At 44.5% G+C, this 16936-nt stretch overlaps 1 protein-coding gene across 1 annotated transcript in view; it reads left to right on the plus strand.

Moving 5' to 3' along the window:
- The first annotated feature begins 11299 nt into the window (after nucleotides 1-11299).
- ENPP2 (ectonucleotide pyrophosphatase/phosphodiesterase 2) overlaps nucleotides 11300-16936 on the plus strand; it is a 91823-nt gene continuing 86186 nt past the window's right edge. Inside the window, exon 1 of the mRNA XM_053395383.1 lies at nucleotides 11300-11609. Coding sequence (XP_053251358.1) covers nucleotides 11589-11609 — 21 coding nt within the window. The 5' untranslated portion in view covers nucleotides 11300-11588. The remainder of the gene's footprint in view (nucleotides 11610-16936) is intronic.

A 16936-nucleotide genomic window follows, 5' to 3' on the forward strand; every position in this document is an offset into this window, starting at 1 on the left:
AAACTTGTACACAATGTCCAAGAATGAGAATTTGTGGCAAAGCGTGGTCTTGTGTTTGCTCAAGCCTGCAACTGATTGCGAATTGCTGGGGGGAACAAGTTGGATGGGTACTGGGGGGGGGGTGGCAGTGCTTGGGAAGGTGCCACTGAGCTAAAGGTTTTGACTTAGCATTGGAGATAAGGGTTTATATTTTGACTGGGAGGCCCCCTTCTGAATCTAGGGGTATAATATGGATTAGCGGATGAGAGTGGGGAAAGATTAGATAAAAGTAGAACTGGATTTGGGTGCATTGAGCATCCCGGAGCTTATCAGATCCCAGTACTATTCCACTCTCTCAGAGATGCTGTGGACTGACGCTGTCTCTTCTGACCCGCTTCCTGACCTAGAACATTGAGGGTGAAACTCTGCACAATACAGGGCACACCAAGCTCCAGGATACCTTGGACAATCCCCATTTATTGCTCCCATTTATTGCTTTGCAGCATTTTTGAACTGTCCCAAAACGCAAGGTTCCCTTAGCAGCTTAAAATAAACAAAGTAAAGCAATTTATACCTGGTATGAATGTAAGAAGAGCCCTGCTGAATTCGGCCAAAGGACCATCTGTTCCAGCATCCTGTTCTCACAGTGGGCAACCAGTAGATGCCCGTAGGTGCACCAGCACTCTCATCTTAATAATAATAATAATAATAGTAATAATAATAATTTTTTATTTATATCCCACCCTCCCCAGCCGAAGCTGGGCTCAGAGCGGCTAGCAACAATAAAAGTAACACAGCATTCTAAAATCAATTCATTTTAAAATCAATTCAAAATCAGATTAATGGCAACCATTGGGCTAGAGTTCTGTGAGGATTACCAAAGGAGGGGGTCAGACTGTGCCCTGACCAAAGGCCTGGTGGAACAGCTCTGTCTTGCAGGCCCTGTGGGAAGATGTCAAGTCCCGCCGGGCCCTAGTCTCTTGTGATAGAGCGTTCCAATAGATCCGGGCCACGGCCGAAAAAAGCCCTGGCTCTGGTTGAGGCCAGCCTAACCTCCCTGTGGCCCAGGACCTCCAAGATGTTTTTGTTTGAAGACCGTAAGGTCCTCCGTGGGACATACCAGGAGAGGCGATCCTCCCCATTAACATTCCCAGGCACCACACTTTTAAGCGAAATTTTGTATATTGGGAACACCAGTGAAAAAGCTTGCAAGCACCCTCTAAACCTCTGGGAACCCTTGAAAAACCAGCAGCACTTGCAAGATCCACCCACAATCACTCTCTCCAAACCTCCTTGCTCCAAGTCCAACTCTTCATTGGCCTCAAAGGTCAATGCAAGGGCTCCTGGGATTGCACTTGCAAAGGCTCCTGGGATTGCTAGATGCTGTTTTCGTGCCATTTTTGTCATTTCCACACACTTTTAGGGCTGTTTTTGTCTCTTCCCGTGCCACTTCCAGGTTTGCAGCAATGTGCGTGCACCTTGAACATGCGTAAATGGGGAGTTGCCTGTATATAAAAATGTAAGGCTGTCGCCATGCTGCAGTTCACGTGGCTGCCAATAGGCGACCACACCAACTCCGATATAACAACAGAAACAGGCAGGCGAGTGAGCTGGGGCTGTGGCAAACCATTCTCCAAAGTGCCTCGCCTCTCCTTTAAAAGGTTTGGGTGAGCTGTGAGGGGAGGTTGCGACTGACCAGGAATGCAGTCAACAGCAACTTGTGGCCGCAGGTTTCAAAATGATATAATAATATTAATGATAATGATAATGATAATAATTTATTTATACCCCGCCCATCTGGCTGGGCTTCCCCAGCCACTCTGGGCGGCTTCCAAAAAACCATTAAAATACTGTAATACCTCAAACATTAAAAGCTTCCCTAAACAGGGCTGCCTTCAGATGTCTTCTAAAAGTCTGGTAGTTGTTGTTCTCTTTGACATCTGGTGGGAGGGCGTTCCACAGGGAGGGCGCCACTACCGAGAAGGCCCTCTGCCTGGTTCTCTGTAACTTGGCTTCTCGCAGTGAGGGAACCGCCAGAAGGCCCTCGGCGCTGGACCTCAGTGTCTGGGTAGAACGATGGGGGTGGAGACGCTCCTTCAGATGTACTGGACTGAGATTCGTCCTTGGTGCAAAGCTCGTTGCTCACTGAAAGTTTGGTCCTTATGGAAAAAGGCTCGCTGAACAGGAACAATCCATAAAAATTACATGCTTGGTTCTTTAGTAGTATTTAAGATGCCAGTTGTGACCTGTGATTACCGGCCTGTATTACAGAGTCTTTAATACCTGAACAGAACTAGAATCACCGCAGAGGGCTTGCTGCCAATAATGTTTGAAGGAGAACTCTCACATGGGTGGGGCAAACTGATGTAATCGCTTCTCGTGTCAGCATTGCCCTGTCAGCATTACTAGACCAGTATTTTTTAAAAATCTTTATTTATTTAAAGCACTCGTTACCTGCTCCTCATTGTTTCCAACAATCCGAGAGGGATATGCAACGACTGCAAAATACAATTTCACCAACAGCAAATCGCGCCACGGCCCCAGCATTAATGCTCAGCAAATATACAGGAGAGAGCCATAGTGCACAGGCCATCTGGGTAATAGCTATATGGCTCCAATCAATGAAACGGTCTCAAAACACATCAGACCATTGGTTTGCCTGAGCTCAGTATTATCTGACTATCTCTCCATACTGTTTCGCAGAGATCTTTCCTACCTCTGCTATCTGAGATGGGAAGACCCTAGGGCAGCGGCGGGAAGCCTTTTTCAGTCCGAGAGCCACATTAGCTTCTGGGCAACCTTTTGAGGGCCGCATGTACCGTATTTTTTGCTCTATAAGACTCACTTTTTCCCTCCTAAAAAGTAAGGGGGAAATGTGTGTGCGTCTTATGGAGCAAATGCAGGCTGCGCAGCTATCCCAGAAGCCAGAACAGCAAGAGGGATCGCTGCTTTCGCTGCACAGTGATCCCTCTTGTTGTTCTCGCTTCTGAGATTCAAAATATTTTTTTCTTGTTTTCCTCCTCCAAAAACTAAGTGCGTCTTATGGTCTGGTGCGTCTTATAGAGTGGAAAATACAGTAAGTGGTAGACAGGGCCTAAGGCAAATTGCTCACGCAGCAACAAATGCCAATATCCCCCTTCAACACATATTCAAACCCCATTATCAGAGTTCAAGAGCACATGCCCAGTTAGGCAGGAATCAGGGCCAGTGAGGGGCATGGCCTGATAAAAGTTCCAAGGGCCACATAGAGAGGGTTTTTGGTATACTTTTAATGGCAATGGACATCTCTCTTTGCACATATGTGCATACATGCTTGTGCACTGCACATGCGCACACTGGCGCATGTTTATTTTTCTATGTGCAATTGCATGTTACAAGATCACACACGAGAGAGGATAAAAGAGTTGCTCACATATGCAAGGATAAGCTATTGTCTTTCCAATACATGTGGATAGTTCAAAATCCTGCTTGTCTACAAAATAGCTTGGTTCTTTGGCCAAGGTGCCCTGTGATCATAGATCTGATACAAAAATACAGTGTGATATTATTATTATTATTATTATTATTATTATTATTATTATTATTATTATTTCTATACTGCTTTATATTTTGAAGAGAGATCTCAAAGCTGTTTACAACCTACATTAAAACAGCAAATAAAACAATCCCAAATAAAACAATCCTGAAGAAAGTCAAAGTATGTGTTCAAAGCAACATAATTAACAGGAAACCAAAATATTGTCATAAAGATGTCGAAAGAAAACATTACCAAGGAGGACAACTGCAGGATGCACATTTAATGCAGCAAAGTTGACAATTTTTTTTAAAATCTTAAATTTTACAAAAGAAAACATTACTAAGGGAAGTCAACTATAAAAAGACACATTTAAAACAGCATAATTACCGGTAGCAAGAGAATAAAATAAAAGATTCCCATTGGTTTCCCTGGAAAATTTGAGCTCTTCTCTCTGCACCCTGACAAGGAGAGTTTGCTTAAGGATCACAAGATCACATACACCTGTAAACAAACCTTAACATGTGCACTTAAAAGCCTAAATCACAGTACACAGGCTGAAGGTTGTTACTCACTGAAGTTTGCACCCTGGTCATATGCATGTTTATTTGAGAGAAAGTCAAAGTGAGATCCATTACAGTATGCTTTTTCTTAAGCATGCACAGAGCTCCAGCCAGGCCTACATACCTGAGATTTATAGCTGTAACCTTCGGTATTTATTATCTATTTATTACATTTTTGTACTGCCCTTCATTTCAGGGCAGTTCACAGCGTAAAAACACAAGATAAAAACACAAAAGACATAATAGAAACAATAACAAAACAATAGCTTCTCCTCTTGCCTCAAACACATTTATAGGATGTTAAAGGCTTGATGGAAGAGGAACATTTCGCTTGGCGCCTAAAAGTGGATAATGAAGGCACTAGGCGAATCTCCCTGGGGAGAACATTCCACAAATGGGGAGCCACCACAGAAAAGGCCCCTTATCCTGTTGCCACCCTCTGGATCTCTCATGGAGGAGGCACATGAAGAAGGGCCTCAGAGGATAATTGCAGGATCTGGGTAAGTTCATATGGGGAGAAGCAGTCCTTTAGGGTATTGTGGTCTTGATTGTGTGTCTAAAGCTTTATAGGTCAAAACCAGCACTTTGAATTGGGCCCAGAAACTAATTGGCAGCCAGTGCAATTGGGCTAGGATCGGTGTAATATGCTCAAACCGTTTTGCCTTGGTAAGCTTCTTTAACTCTGCAGGGGACTGGACTGCCAATCTCTTTCATTAAGGATAATGAGTTAGTTAGCAAGCTTCTTTTCTGTTTTGCAGTCTCTGGTTTGCATGGGTTTTTTTTGTTTTGTTTACCAATAAATACCTTGGAAAATGCAGGACATTGCCGAGTTGATGATCAAAGCACAGTAACGAAAGCTCCTCCTCTTTCTCCCCACCCCCCTTGAAAGTGAACTCGACGAAGCTATGCCAAAAAAGCTAAATTATAGATGCAGCTCAAAAGCATACATTCTGATTGCGGGATGCGACACAAGGCCGACCCTCTCAAATACCATCTCAGAGTAAACTTTTTCTGCTAATTGAACCTTTGGGCTTCAGTGGGCACCACAGTACTGCTGTCCAGTTCAAGCCACATTCATCTAAGGCAGCAATTGCCAAATGATGGGTTGCAACTATCAGTTGAGTCACAGGAGGCTGGCAGTGTTGGCGAGTTGGCTGGGGATAGTTGGCTGTCCTCCAGGAGGGATTTCAGAGGTTGACTGTGCATACATGGAAAAGCAAATCTCCTGCATTTCAGTAAAAACCTTTACCTCCCAGTGTCCAAGGGGACAGAACATTAGATGGGGCCTTGCTTGGGAAACCAGGGATAGAAATAATTGATCAATGTTGGCAGGGCCCACCTCAGGGGTCAACACTTCTGGGCCCCAACCAAGGTGGTTACAGCAATCAGCGGTTGACTACCAGCCCAGGGAACCTTCTGTAATGCTGCAGGAGATATTGTCAAGGAGCTGTCAAGAGGACAGGTCAACCACAGGGCAGGCACACACAGAGGGAGCATGGAACGCAATTAATAGTAATAATAATAATAATTTTCATTTATACCCTGCCCTCCCCAGCCAAGACCGGGCTCAGGGCAGCTAACACCAAATATAAAACAGTTGATTAAAATAGAACTTAAAAAACAAGATTAATACAACATTAAAATGCAGCCTCATTTCAGCAGAAACTCAAAAACTTTTTGGGGGGTGAAAACGTCAAGTCTTCACCAAGGCTAACTATCCAGACTGGTCCTACGTGGGCCAGAAAAAGCCAGGGAAGTTCCGTCACAGAAGGAAAAAGAAAGAGGGGGAGGGGATCAAGTTAATTCCAAGCCAAAGGCCAGGCGGAACAACTCTGTCTTACAGGCCCTGCGGAAAGAAATCAGATCCTGCAGGGCCCTGGTCTCATGAGGCAGCACGTTCCACCAGGCAGGAGCCAGAGTTGAAAAGGCCCTGGCTCTGGTTGAGGCTAATCTGACTTCCTTAGGGCCCGGGACCACTAGGGTGTTGCTATTTATGGACCTTAACGTCCTCCGCGGGGCAGAAAATAACAACACAGCAGAGTCTGTCGGTTTGTCTTAATATAGCTGAGACGTTGCTGCAACAGACCCTTTCATTCTGCATCCCTCCCAAGCGGATGAAGACTGCGTCGCGGGAGTGAGCTCCTCCTCTGGGCCTGTTTGGCCTGTTGCTCAGCAATGTGCATGACTCTCCTCAAGTGGGAGGGGTGGGGAGTCAACAGGACTGGGACTGTCTGCACTCACACCATGGCTAATGGCCTGTAACTCTGTTCTGGAAGGCCCTCCTTCTCCTGATGACCCTTGATCGCTCAAACCCCCTGCTTCTAGCAGTTCCCAGCTCATCCCTTCTTCAGAATGTCTTCAGTTTCCCACCACCAGGCACCAGGCTTTAAGGTGTCGTCTTCTGAGCCCTCCCTGAGGAGCTCTTGGGCTGGTGGCTCCCACCACTCGTCCTCATCCAGCCAATCCCTGACAGATACCCTCAGGGAGTTGGGTCTCAATTGCAGAAGATGTATGTGTCCACTCACCAATCAGGTTACAGAGGCAGCACCCTCCAAACAAACCAAGGCCAAGCACAGAGAATCCATCTATGTCCCAACGTGATCCCAAGGCAGCCAGGCAACCGTCCAAGGTCAATATTGCAGGGAGTTCAGGCAAGGCAGGGAGAGTAGCATCAGGAGCTATAAGCCAGGGACCTGCATCATTTCCAACTTCTAGGATACACAAGTGGGCGACCTAAACCATAACCTAACCACAGCTGCTGACACTGAGGAAGTAGAAGGGATTGGTTACTCACGAGTAGGGATAGGGAAGAACTTGAATTCAGGTCGCATTTCTAAAGTGGATCTACCACATTTGCACTTTCTGAAGCAATATGCAAACTGAAACTCAGCCATCCTTCAAAATTTGCCCTTCTCTGAATTTTGTACTGCAGTGCACATATTAGAGCACACTGTGCAATTGCGCGCACACAAAAAAAGTATTATATTATAAGGCTGTTTGTCAGTATGCTTTTTATTATGTTTTTATCATTGATGTTCTGTAATGTGTTTTTAATGTTGTTCATTGCCCTGGGATCTTTGGATAATGGGTCTTGCTGCCACGATAGTAGCAGAACAGTTTCCTACTAGGAGGGATAACCCAAAATATCTATAAGATGAGGTTGTTTGTTTATACTGTATAGTGTCATCGGTCCACCTGGCATTTTAACAAAGTAAGTGGGGCAAAAGGAGATAGGTGCCCCAATACGTTTACAGTATAAATTCCAGTAGTCAGGAAGACCATGAAAGTAGGGAAAGAATGGAAGCACAGAGAGGGATTGGATATGCAGTTAAAAGTATTTACGATTTCATTCCTGGGATGGGACAAAGTCAAAAAGTGTTAAACCAAAGGCTTTGTGGGAAAGATCAGTTTCAAGGAAGGATTTGTTTACTGTAAAATGAGAGGCTGTGCAATTTTGGCACGCTGAGGGCATGTTTATGGGTGGACTTAACAACATAATATGAATATATTTGAACGATGATTCACACTGGAAGATTGAATACGGAATTGTTCCATAACACTGGAAGAATATGCATTGACTGTAAGACACAGGCTTGGTTTAATCCACTACAGTGGTACCTTGGGCTACATATGCTTCAGGTTACATATGCTTCAGGTTACAGACTCCGCTAACCCAGAAATATTACCTCAGTTTAAGAACTTTGCTTCAGGATGAGAACAGAAATCGTGCTCCGGCAGCATGGCAGCAGTGGGAGGCCCCATTAGCTAAAGTGGTGCTTCAGGTTAAGAACAGTTTCAGGTTAAGAACGGACCTCTGGAACGAATTAAGTACTTAACCCGAGGTACCAGTGTACTTTGGGAAGGGACGCGGGTGGCGCTGTGGGTAAAACCTCAGTGCCTAGGACTTGCCGATCGTATGGTCGGCTGTTCGAATCCCCACGGCGGGGTGAGCTCCCGTCTTTCGGTCCCAGCTCCTGCCCACCTAGCAGTTTGAAAGCACCCCTAAGCGCAAGCAGATAAATAGGTACCGCTTTATAGCGGGAAGGTAAACGGTGTTTCCGTGTGCTGCGCTGGTGCAGGCTCGCCAGAGCAGCTTTGTCACGCTGGCCACATGACCCGGAAGTGTCTCCGGACAGCGCTGGCCCCCGGCCTCTTAAGTGAGATGGGCGCACAACCCTAGAGTCGGACACGACTGGCCCGTACAGGCAGGGGTACCTTTACTGTACTTTGGGAAGTAAAGCCCCACTCTGATATTTTGCTGCCTGAGGCAAAGGAGAAGATACACACAGAATACAATCACAACCTCCTACAGAATCTGACTAGACCGGCAATTGAATTTTATTTCGACACTGGTGATGGGGCAACCATTTCCACCTCATCTGAGACAGCAGGCTAGCTTAGGAGATGCAGAGCAGACTAACTTAGGGGAATTATGGCAAGTGGCCTGTCACCTCCCACCACCTGCCGCCTGAGGCAGATGCTTCGCTCTGCCAAATGGTAGGACCAGCTCTGTTAATTCATTTTTTGAATTAAATATTCGAGAGGTGTAAGGCATTTCCAAGGCCTGTGTTATAAAAACATGAGCATAAATATTGCGGGGGGGGGGGGCAAAAGCAATGAGGTGATACTTTTATGTGAAAATTGTCCAGTGCAGTAGGACCAATCAACAAAACCAATGGCAACTTTCAAGCACCAGCTCGAGGCTTGACTCTTTGTTTGCTCTTCATGGTTTTGCAGACCACAAGTACTATATTCCCAAGTCTGTATAAGGCTTCCTAATAAACAGTTGGATCCGAGTTACAATATTGCTGCAGGTCCCTTCCAGCTCCAAAAATTAATAATAACAATAATTTTATTTGTATGTTGCACATCTGACGGGGGTTTCCCAGCCACTCTGGGTGGCTCCCAACAGAATATTAAAAACACGATAAAACTTTGAATTATTAAAAACTTCCCTAAACAGGGCTGACTTCAGATGTCTTCTAAATGATTCTATAGCCCCATTCAGGCATCCTAGGTGCCTCAAAGGGAGAGGATGAGTGTCCTAGCTCCACCCAGTGTTGCCAGCCCTGTCACAGTTCAGAAGTTGAAGGGATAACTTGGGCCCCATCTGCACTATAGAATTAAAGCAGGATCATGTCACTTTATGGCTTTCCCCAAACCATCTCCCAGTACGCTAAGAGTGCTGGGAGATGTTAGGAGACCCTCATTCTCCCAACTGAACTACAATTCCCAGAGTTTCCTGGGAAGAAGGATTGGCTGTTAAACGATTTCTGCGGAAAGACATCCATGCCACTCATATTTCACATGTAAGCAGTTTTCAGAAAGAAACTGTGACCTTGTGATGCCTTCTCCAAATATGCAGCTCTGAGTATATTCTGCTCTGCTTCTCAAAATATCACAATGAGTTGGTGACTCATAAATAAAAACAAGATAAGGCAGGGGTTGGAATTTAGTTCCACGTTTAACTCACAAGTCCCTGGAAAACCTGCAGTTACCATGTACTGAAACTGGGGACAAATGCGATGTTAATTCAGCTTTCATGTTTTTCCTTTTTTAAGATTGCAAGTTTCTAGCTCTCATGTTTGCAAAGCTAGTAGTGCCTGTTGAAACCTCAGAAGCCAGAGAGGCATGGACGAACGAGGTTTCCAGGGATTGGGGCTTCGATGCCATACATGGCTGCTTGCCTCTATCCATAAATTGCAAACAAACCCCTTCTATTTGCCTAATTTATGCAGGTTGCAGAATTCCAACTTCTCTGCAGAACCGGGATTGTGCAGAATTGGTTTCTTTTGGGAAGGAAGGGTGGGATATAAATTTAATCTATCTATCTATCATCTATCTATCTATCTATCATCTATCTATCATCTATCTATCTATCTATCTATCATCTATCTATCATCTATCTAGGAGACTCTTGAGAGTCCCATGGACTGCAAGAAGATCAAACCTATCCATTCTGAAGAAAATCAGCCCTGAGTGCTCACTGGAAGGACAGATCCTGAAGCTGAGGCTCCAATACTTCGGCCACCTCATGAGAAGAGAAGACTCCCTGGAAAAGACCCTGATGTTGGGAAAGATTGAGGGCACAAGGAGAAGGAGACGACAGAGGCCGAGATGGTTGGACAGTGTTCTCAAAGCTACCAGCATGAGTTTGACCAAACTGCGGGAGGCAGTGGAGACAGGAGTGCCTGGCGTGCTCTGGTCCATGGGGTCACAAAGAGTCGGACACGACTAAACGACTAAACAGCAACAACAAAATCTATCGGTTATGCAGCTAGAAGAAAACGGTGCCACTGAAGCATCACAAAAGCACAACAAAACATTTACTGAGCCTAGTCTGCCCCTAAAGTTAACCTCACCCACACTTTTAGTTTCTGTCTGGTACTTGCTAACGCATCAAGAAGCGAATGCATGGAGCATCTCCTCTCATCCTCCCCCCTTTTCTATACAGGTCCAGCTCCTGTGCTTTTAAGAACAGCTTGGCAGGCAGAAAGCCAGGTGGTAAGGGGGTAGGGAAAAATCTGTCTCTGCACCAGCAAAAAGCATCACCTGCTTATTTTCTGCAGGTGCTGGTCCGACTGCTACTAAGACCCAGGGACAGGTGGCTGTTATAAAACGCTTGCAATCCTAGGGGCATTATCAGATCTGCCTCATCACATTTCTGTGTGCATAGGGTTGTAGCCTTAAGCCTTACCTGGCAGTAAATACCACTGAACAGAGTGCAACTTAAAGAGAGCACACCCTACGTTTAAACCAGGTCGCCTGCTGCGAAAATGCGGGAACTGCAGTTTACCCCTCACTGTGCTACAGTTCCCCAGTGTGTTTGGGTTTTTTTTTTTTTTTTTTTTTTTGCAGGGAGGGGATGCTCTAAATGTATGGTGTGTGCGTGGCCTGAGTAAACACGCATAGGATCGTGCTGTTCAAGTACTTTTGGTTCCCTCTACAGGGAGGGTCTGCTATAAAGCAGTCTTTGCATTTTTCAGTCTGGGCTGTTGATAAGTTGAGGACATTTTACCACAAAAAAAGGGCTTTGAGCAATTCTACCAAAGGTCATCCCATGAAACTATTCCAGTGGAATCCGGCTAGCTATGCATTGTTACCTCTGGATAAGAGACCCTCCCTTGAATTTGCTGCTGCTGTTGCTGGTGGTGGTCAAACTCATTAAACTTGCCTAGCCAGCTTATGCTTTCAAAAGCCGGCCTCTGTGGGGGGTGGGAAGCGATGACACTTTTTTCCACGGAGTCATTTCAGGGAAAGGTTGTGTGTGGTGTGGGTCTGGGGAGAGAGAGTGAATCAATCCTGGAAGCAGCTCCTTTGTTTGAAAGACATCTTCCCATTGAACCATTGTCCTTCGGGGACAGCTGGCACCCTGAGTTCATCTGCACCGGACCAGTCTCAAACGCAAACGATACACTGGACAAAACAACACAAGCCAGACTCAGGGTGGCCGCGTCTCACACCAGGAGAGGGAAAGCTTTCGGAGACCACCAGAAAGGGAAAATAGGGCTGATCAGCCTTTTGTTCAACCAATGGATAAGAAAAGCAAACTGGTAAGACACACATACGTCTTTTGCCTTTCCCATCCACTGTTCTGTTTTTCGTTTAATTGCTACACCATGAATATGCGATGTTGGGGGGAAATGGGATCTTGCCTATTTTACTGCTTTGAAGCTGCTCTCTTATTACACCCCTACTTTGGGATTTACTTTTGAGGAAATGTTAGGTGCTTGCAAGCAGACCTCTGCATAGGCAGAAATGGCTTTAGGCTAAGAGGCAAGGCAGGAAGCATTTACAATTGTGGGGATTGCTTATTGCATCACGAATATGTGGAGAATTTAAGGCAAGCCACATCTAATTGTAGCGTAGTATTAAGAACAGTAGTCAGAAAAGCATTCCACGTTGGATACAGTGAATGTCGCAAGCCTAAGTAGGCTTATTAGGGACGGAGTCCAAACTATTGGAGCGAAATTAATCTTTTCCGAGTTGATTGTGAGTTTTAGATTAATGTCACTGGCTTCGAAACAACTTTCTTGCAGAGCACAAAGAATTTGTTGGCATTGTTCTGGAGTAAAATTGCTTTATTTTTTTTTAAATAAATTTTTATTGATTTTCCAACACATATTAAATAACAATACAAAACAATACAAAAACAAACACACATATAAACATGTATAGTTTCTTAACCTTCTTTTCCTTAAACCTTCTTTCAGCGACTTCCCCATACCTCCTTTTTCTGCATCCTTGTTTTAAATTTTTCCAGCAACCTCTAATTTTATTTACTTATGGCACTTCCTTTAAATCCTTTTTCCCATGTCCAATTGTTTATCGCTGCAATTCTATTTTACATTACTCAAAACATTTTAGCACTCATTAATTTTACAACAGTTCTTAAGGTAAACTTTAAATTTCTTCCAGTCTTCTTCCACCGTCTCTTTCCCTTGGTCTCGGATTCTGCCAGTCATCTCAGCCAATCCCATGTAGTCAATCACCTTCGTCTGCCATTCTTCCAGTGTGGGTAGTTCTGGAATAAAATTGCTTTAAAGGTGGTCAGCCTATATCTGCTATGTCTGATGTTGGAGGGTTTAATTTGTGCAAGTGCTGGGTCTGTGATCCCTTGTAGTTAAGCTTATTTTATCAGAGAAATGTGTGCGGACTTCCTTCCCAAAGCGATAATGCCTTCAAACAGCAGTTAAGCCTCTTTCCAGCTACTTACAAAATAGGAACTGCTGTTTAGAGCACCATGATGATAAAAAACACCTTACATGTATTTCCTAATGAGATGTTTTATGGAGATGATATCTTGGGCTGGATAGCTTTGTAAAATACGATACCCAAAACTACCCTATTATTGTGCTCCTCTGATTGCTAGGAAGCACAGGAATCCTTATTCTAAAGTTTTTTTCACATAGGTACCCATGTAGGGAGAATCTGTCAACATTTGCTTCTGTCCTTAAATTGCGGTTTCTCGCCAACACACTGCTTAAGTAATTAGCAGTGGTGATGTGTGTTCCCTCCTTTCTTTACAAGAGAAGGCCAAGGATAGCTTCAAAAGCTATTTATCAGCAAAACCTGAGAAGCTGATAAAGCCAGTGGTGGGAAATAGAAAAAGAAAGAAATTTTTAAAAAAGTGTAGAAAAGAGGTTAAAAGATCAAGATAGAAAAATAAGATTCAAAAAACAAAGAACTTCTGATTTTTCATCTGTCCACTATTAAGAATAAATAAATCACTTCATCCAATCCATTGCAACACCCAACAAAGGCGCTTCCTATAAACAAACATGATCTCTACTCCTCAAATCCAGATATCATTATTTCCAAAAAAAATTCACTCAAAAAGTCTATGAGAGGTTCCCAATCTTTAACAAATGTTAACTGTGACTTTTCTCTGATTTAAACATGTCGATTTTTCCATCTCAGTGAAGTCACTGCAGAGTTCTTAACCACCCATTTTCATGGCCCATCACTGGGTGTAGCGCCGGCCCACCCATGAGGCGAGTTGAGGCAGTTGCTTCAGGGGGCAGATCTGGGCCTGAGGAGCACGCTGCTCACTGCCGCCGCCGCCTCCTTTGCTGTGGGCGGTGGGAGCGGTGGCATGGCTTTGGCAGGGCAAGCTTGTGGCGATGGAGAAGGGGGCAGGAGGCAGCAGCAAGGCATTTTGCCTCCAGCAGCACAACTTCCAGGAGCTGCCCCTGTCTGGGTGGGTACCTCACTGGTAAGCTGTGCTGACATAGTGTCTACTACTCCCTTGTTATTTTCCATCATAGGAAAATTCCTTACGAAGGGGAACTCCAAATTGCTTCTTGCTAAGGGACCAGTTCTTAAATAATGCCTTTTCCGTTGTTCTCTTGTCCCTTGTCCCGAAAGATGCAATGCAGCACTTTGGTTAAAAGCTATGAATCATATCCAGGAAACTCCTAGTTACCCTCAGAAGTAGATTGTGTTTCACAATAAACATGAATTTGATCCGCAATGAGTAATTTTTTTAAAACTCCCAACTCTAGGGGTGCTGTATGTTTTTTACTGGATGGATTTTTGGGGGTGTGGTGTGGGTGTGAGGACTTTACCTGATTATTTCTTTCCGCAGCAGCTAAATAATAAGTGACCTAATTTGTCATGACTTTTTGCTACCAGATATAACCACATGGCATGGGAGAGAAGGAAATCCTGAGCACAAAACAGCAATTATACTCAGAGTAGACCCGTTAAAATTAACAGGCACCTCTACATTAGGTAGATTAGTCTCAGCAAGTCTAACTTAGTTCTTAGTGGAACTGGGTCTTTAAAATATTTATTACTCTCGTAAAGGAATTGTACAGTATGAGTGATTCTTCGCATGTTTATTTTTTTAGGAATTCAGTGGGACTTGTTCCCAAAACGGCATGCAGTCTTTCAGCTCGGAAGACTGCTGTTATACCAGAGCTTGGGCTAGCAAGAATTGCTGCTTCCTGTGCTGCTCTAGCAGCTATGTGAAAGCGCAATAGCCACAGTTTCCAGTGTAGGCTGAAAAGGGCAACTGTGTGTTTCCATCCACCGATCACAATGGCACTTGCTGAGGGTGCCTAGGAATCACTAGTCAATACAGTGGTACCTCGGGTTACATACGCTTCAGGTTACATACGCTTCAGGTTACAGACGCCGCTAACCCAGAAATAGTGCTTCAGGTTAAGAACTTTGCTTCAGGATCTCCCGTACCTGAAGATGACTGGGGATTGAGCCTGGGACCTTCTGCATGCAAAGCAGGTGCTTTACCACTGAGCTAAGAGCCTATGTTGCACCCACTGACATACCCCAGCATGGGCTCTATACATATTTTAACTTCAAAGCATTTGAATCACCTTATTTCCTTCAAGGGACATGGGTGGCGCTGTGGGTTAAACCACGGAGCCTAGGACCTGCCGATCAGAAGGTCGGCGGTTCGAATCCCCGCAACAGGGTGAGCTCCCATTGCTCAGTCCCAGCTCCTGCCAACCTAGCAGTTTGAAAGCACGTCAAAGTACAAGTAGATAAATAGGTACTGCTCTGGCGGGAAGGTAAACGGTGTTTCCGTGCGCTGCTCTGGTGCGCTGGCCACATGGCCTGGAAGCTGTACGCCGGCTCCCTCGGCCAATAAAGCGAGATGAGCACCACAACCCCAGAGTCGGTCATGACTGGACCTAATGGTCAGGGGTCCCTTTACAGTACCTTTTTTATTTCCTTCAAAGAACTCTGGGCACTGTAGTTTAAGGGTTGCTGGGTACTGTAGCTGTGCAACAGGTAAACTACAGTAGCCAGAGTTCTTTGAGGAACAGAATCTGATTTGAATGTGTTCTAAAGGTACAGTGCACACAAAGTCGAACAACTACAGTCATCTCTGACAGCAGTGCAAGCCCCACTGTGGTTCAAATACATCCACTCGCATGGAAGAGAGAGAGGGATGGGAGCCATATGGGCAAGGAGGAAAGCGCATTACAAGCACATGGGCATAGGAGAAAATATGGACCCAGCTTAGTAACTCAGGGGGAAGTAGCAGTGTATGAAGAAAAAGGGGGGGGGGGTCAAGTGGTTTCTCCAGTTCAAGTGTGCTTCTAACGCATAATTAGCCGAGCCTCCCAGCACACCCCTAAAAATGTCAGAACAACATAACAATGTAGACTTCAAACAAAGGTTAGTTCTGTTTCAGCACCATGCAACCAAGTAAAACGACAGGTAGGATAGTTCTTTACAATACAAAACACTGGAACGTGCAGAAAACTTTAATAAAAGCAATGAGCGATAATCCCAAAAAAGGGGTAAACTGGGAGGTGACAAGGCCATAGGAACAACCCAAACCTGACAATTGTTATAAAGTGAAAATGCAAAAAAGAAGAAGCAACTATTTACTTCAAAAGAAGATATATTCTTTTCTCGGCTTGGCCAAGTGGAATATAACACAGTTTACTCATTGCAAATGGATAGCTGCGCTCATTTACCCAGGGAGTCCCTCACCAGGTGAGCAAATTACTTCGTCCTTTGACCATACTTGTTTTATAAGCAAAACCCACACATTTTCTTTTTGAATTTTAAAGGTCAAACCACCCAAATGGCAAGGCTTGAGCCACCTCACAGCTATGCACAAGATCATCGGTTAACTTATCCCCGAAAAGTGAAAAGGTGGTGATATTAACTGGGTGACTTCACGGCACTTGAGCATATGACTGGTTCCACCAATGTGTATCTTGGAGAGCAGGGGAGAGGTTTCTTAACCTACCTGCCTATTAAGTCATCTGTAGGTAGGTGAGCTTGGAGGGGAATGCACAGGTGAAGTGCACAGGTGTTGTTTTAACACTAGGGGGACTTACAAGCATCCTTAAATAGCACAACAATTCTGCCTCCAGACTGTCACTATTTTGCAGGAGTGCATAGAGGAAATTTGGGTTTGCGCCATTAAAAATCTGTCGACATAGTGCAACCATGTTTATTTATTGACATATAGCAACAAATACAAATAAACCATACTGGAAAATTAAATTACTGGAAAATTAAATTACATTAGAAGCGCAGGACATCTAGTACCATAGGTACACACAAGAATAACTCAAGAAAGCCATATTTCCTAAAATGGTACAGATAGTGAGTGTTGTGCATCTGAATGCAAAACAGGAAATAAAGTCATATAAACATTCTGGGATTTCCATCCCTCTTCAGACCTGCAGCTTATGGTTTGGGGGCCTTTTTTCTGCATTAGCCAAACCCCACAAGTTTTTGAACCATAAAGAAAGGTGTACAATTTGTAGTGCTTTCCATTGTTGAGCTATGGAAACTCTGGCTGCAGCCAGCACCCTGCCAGAAGTTCTTTAGAAGGAGAAACTTGCATTTGATCATCCCACATGTTCAGCAAAGGAGAGACTTGATTTGATTA

This window comes from Podarcis raffonei, chromosome 7, assembly GCF_027172205.1.
Source record: "Podarcis raffonei isolate rPodRaf1 chromosome 7, rPodRaf1.pri, whole genome shotgun sequence".
NCBI classification, from domain to species: Eukaryota; Metazoa; Chordata; class Lepidosauria; order Squamata; family Lacertidae; genus Podarcis; species Podarcis raffonei.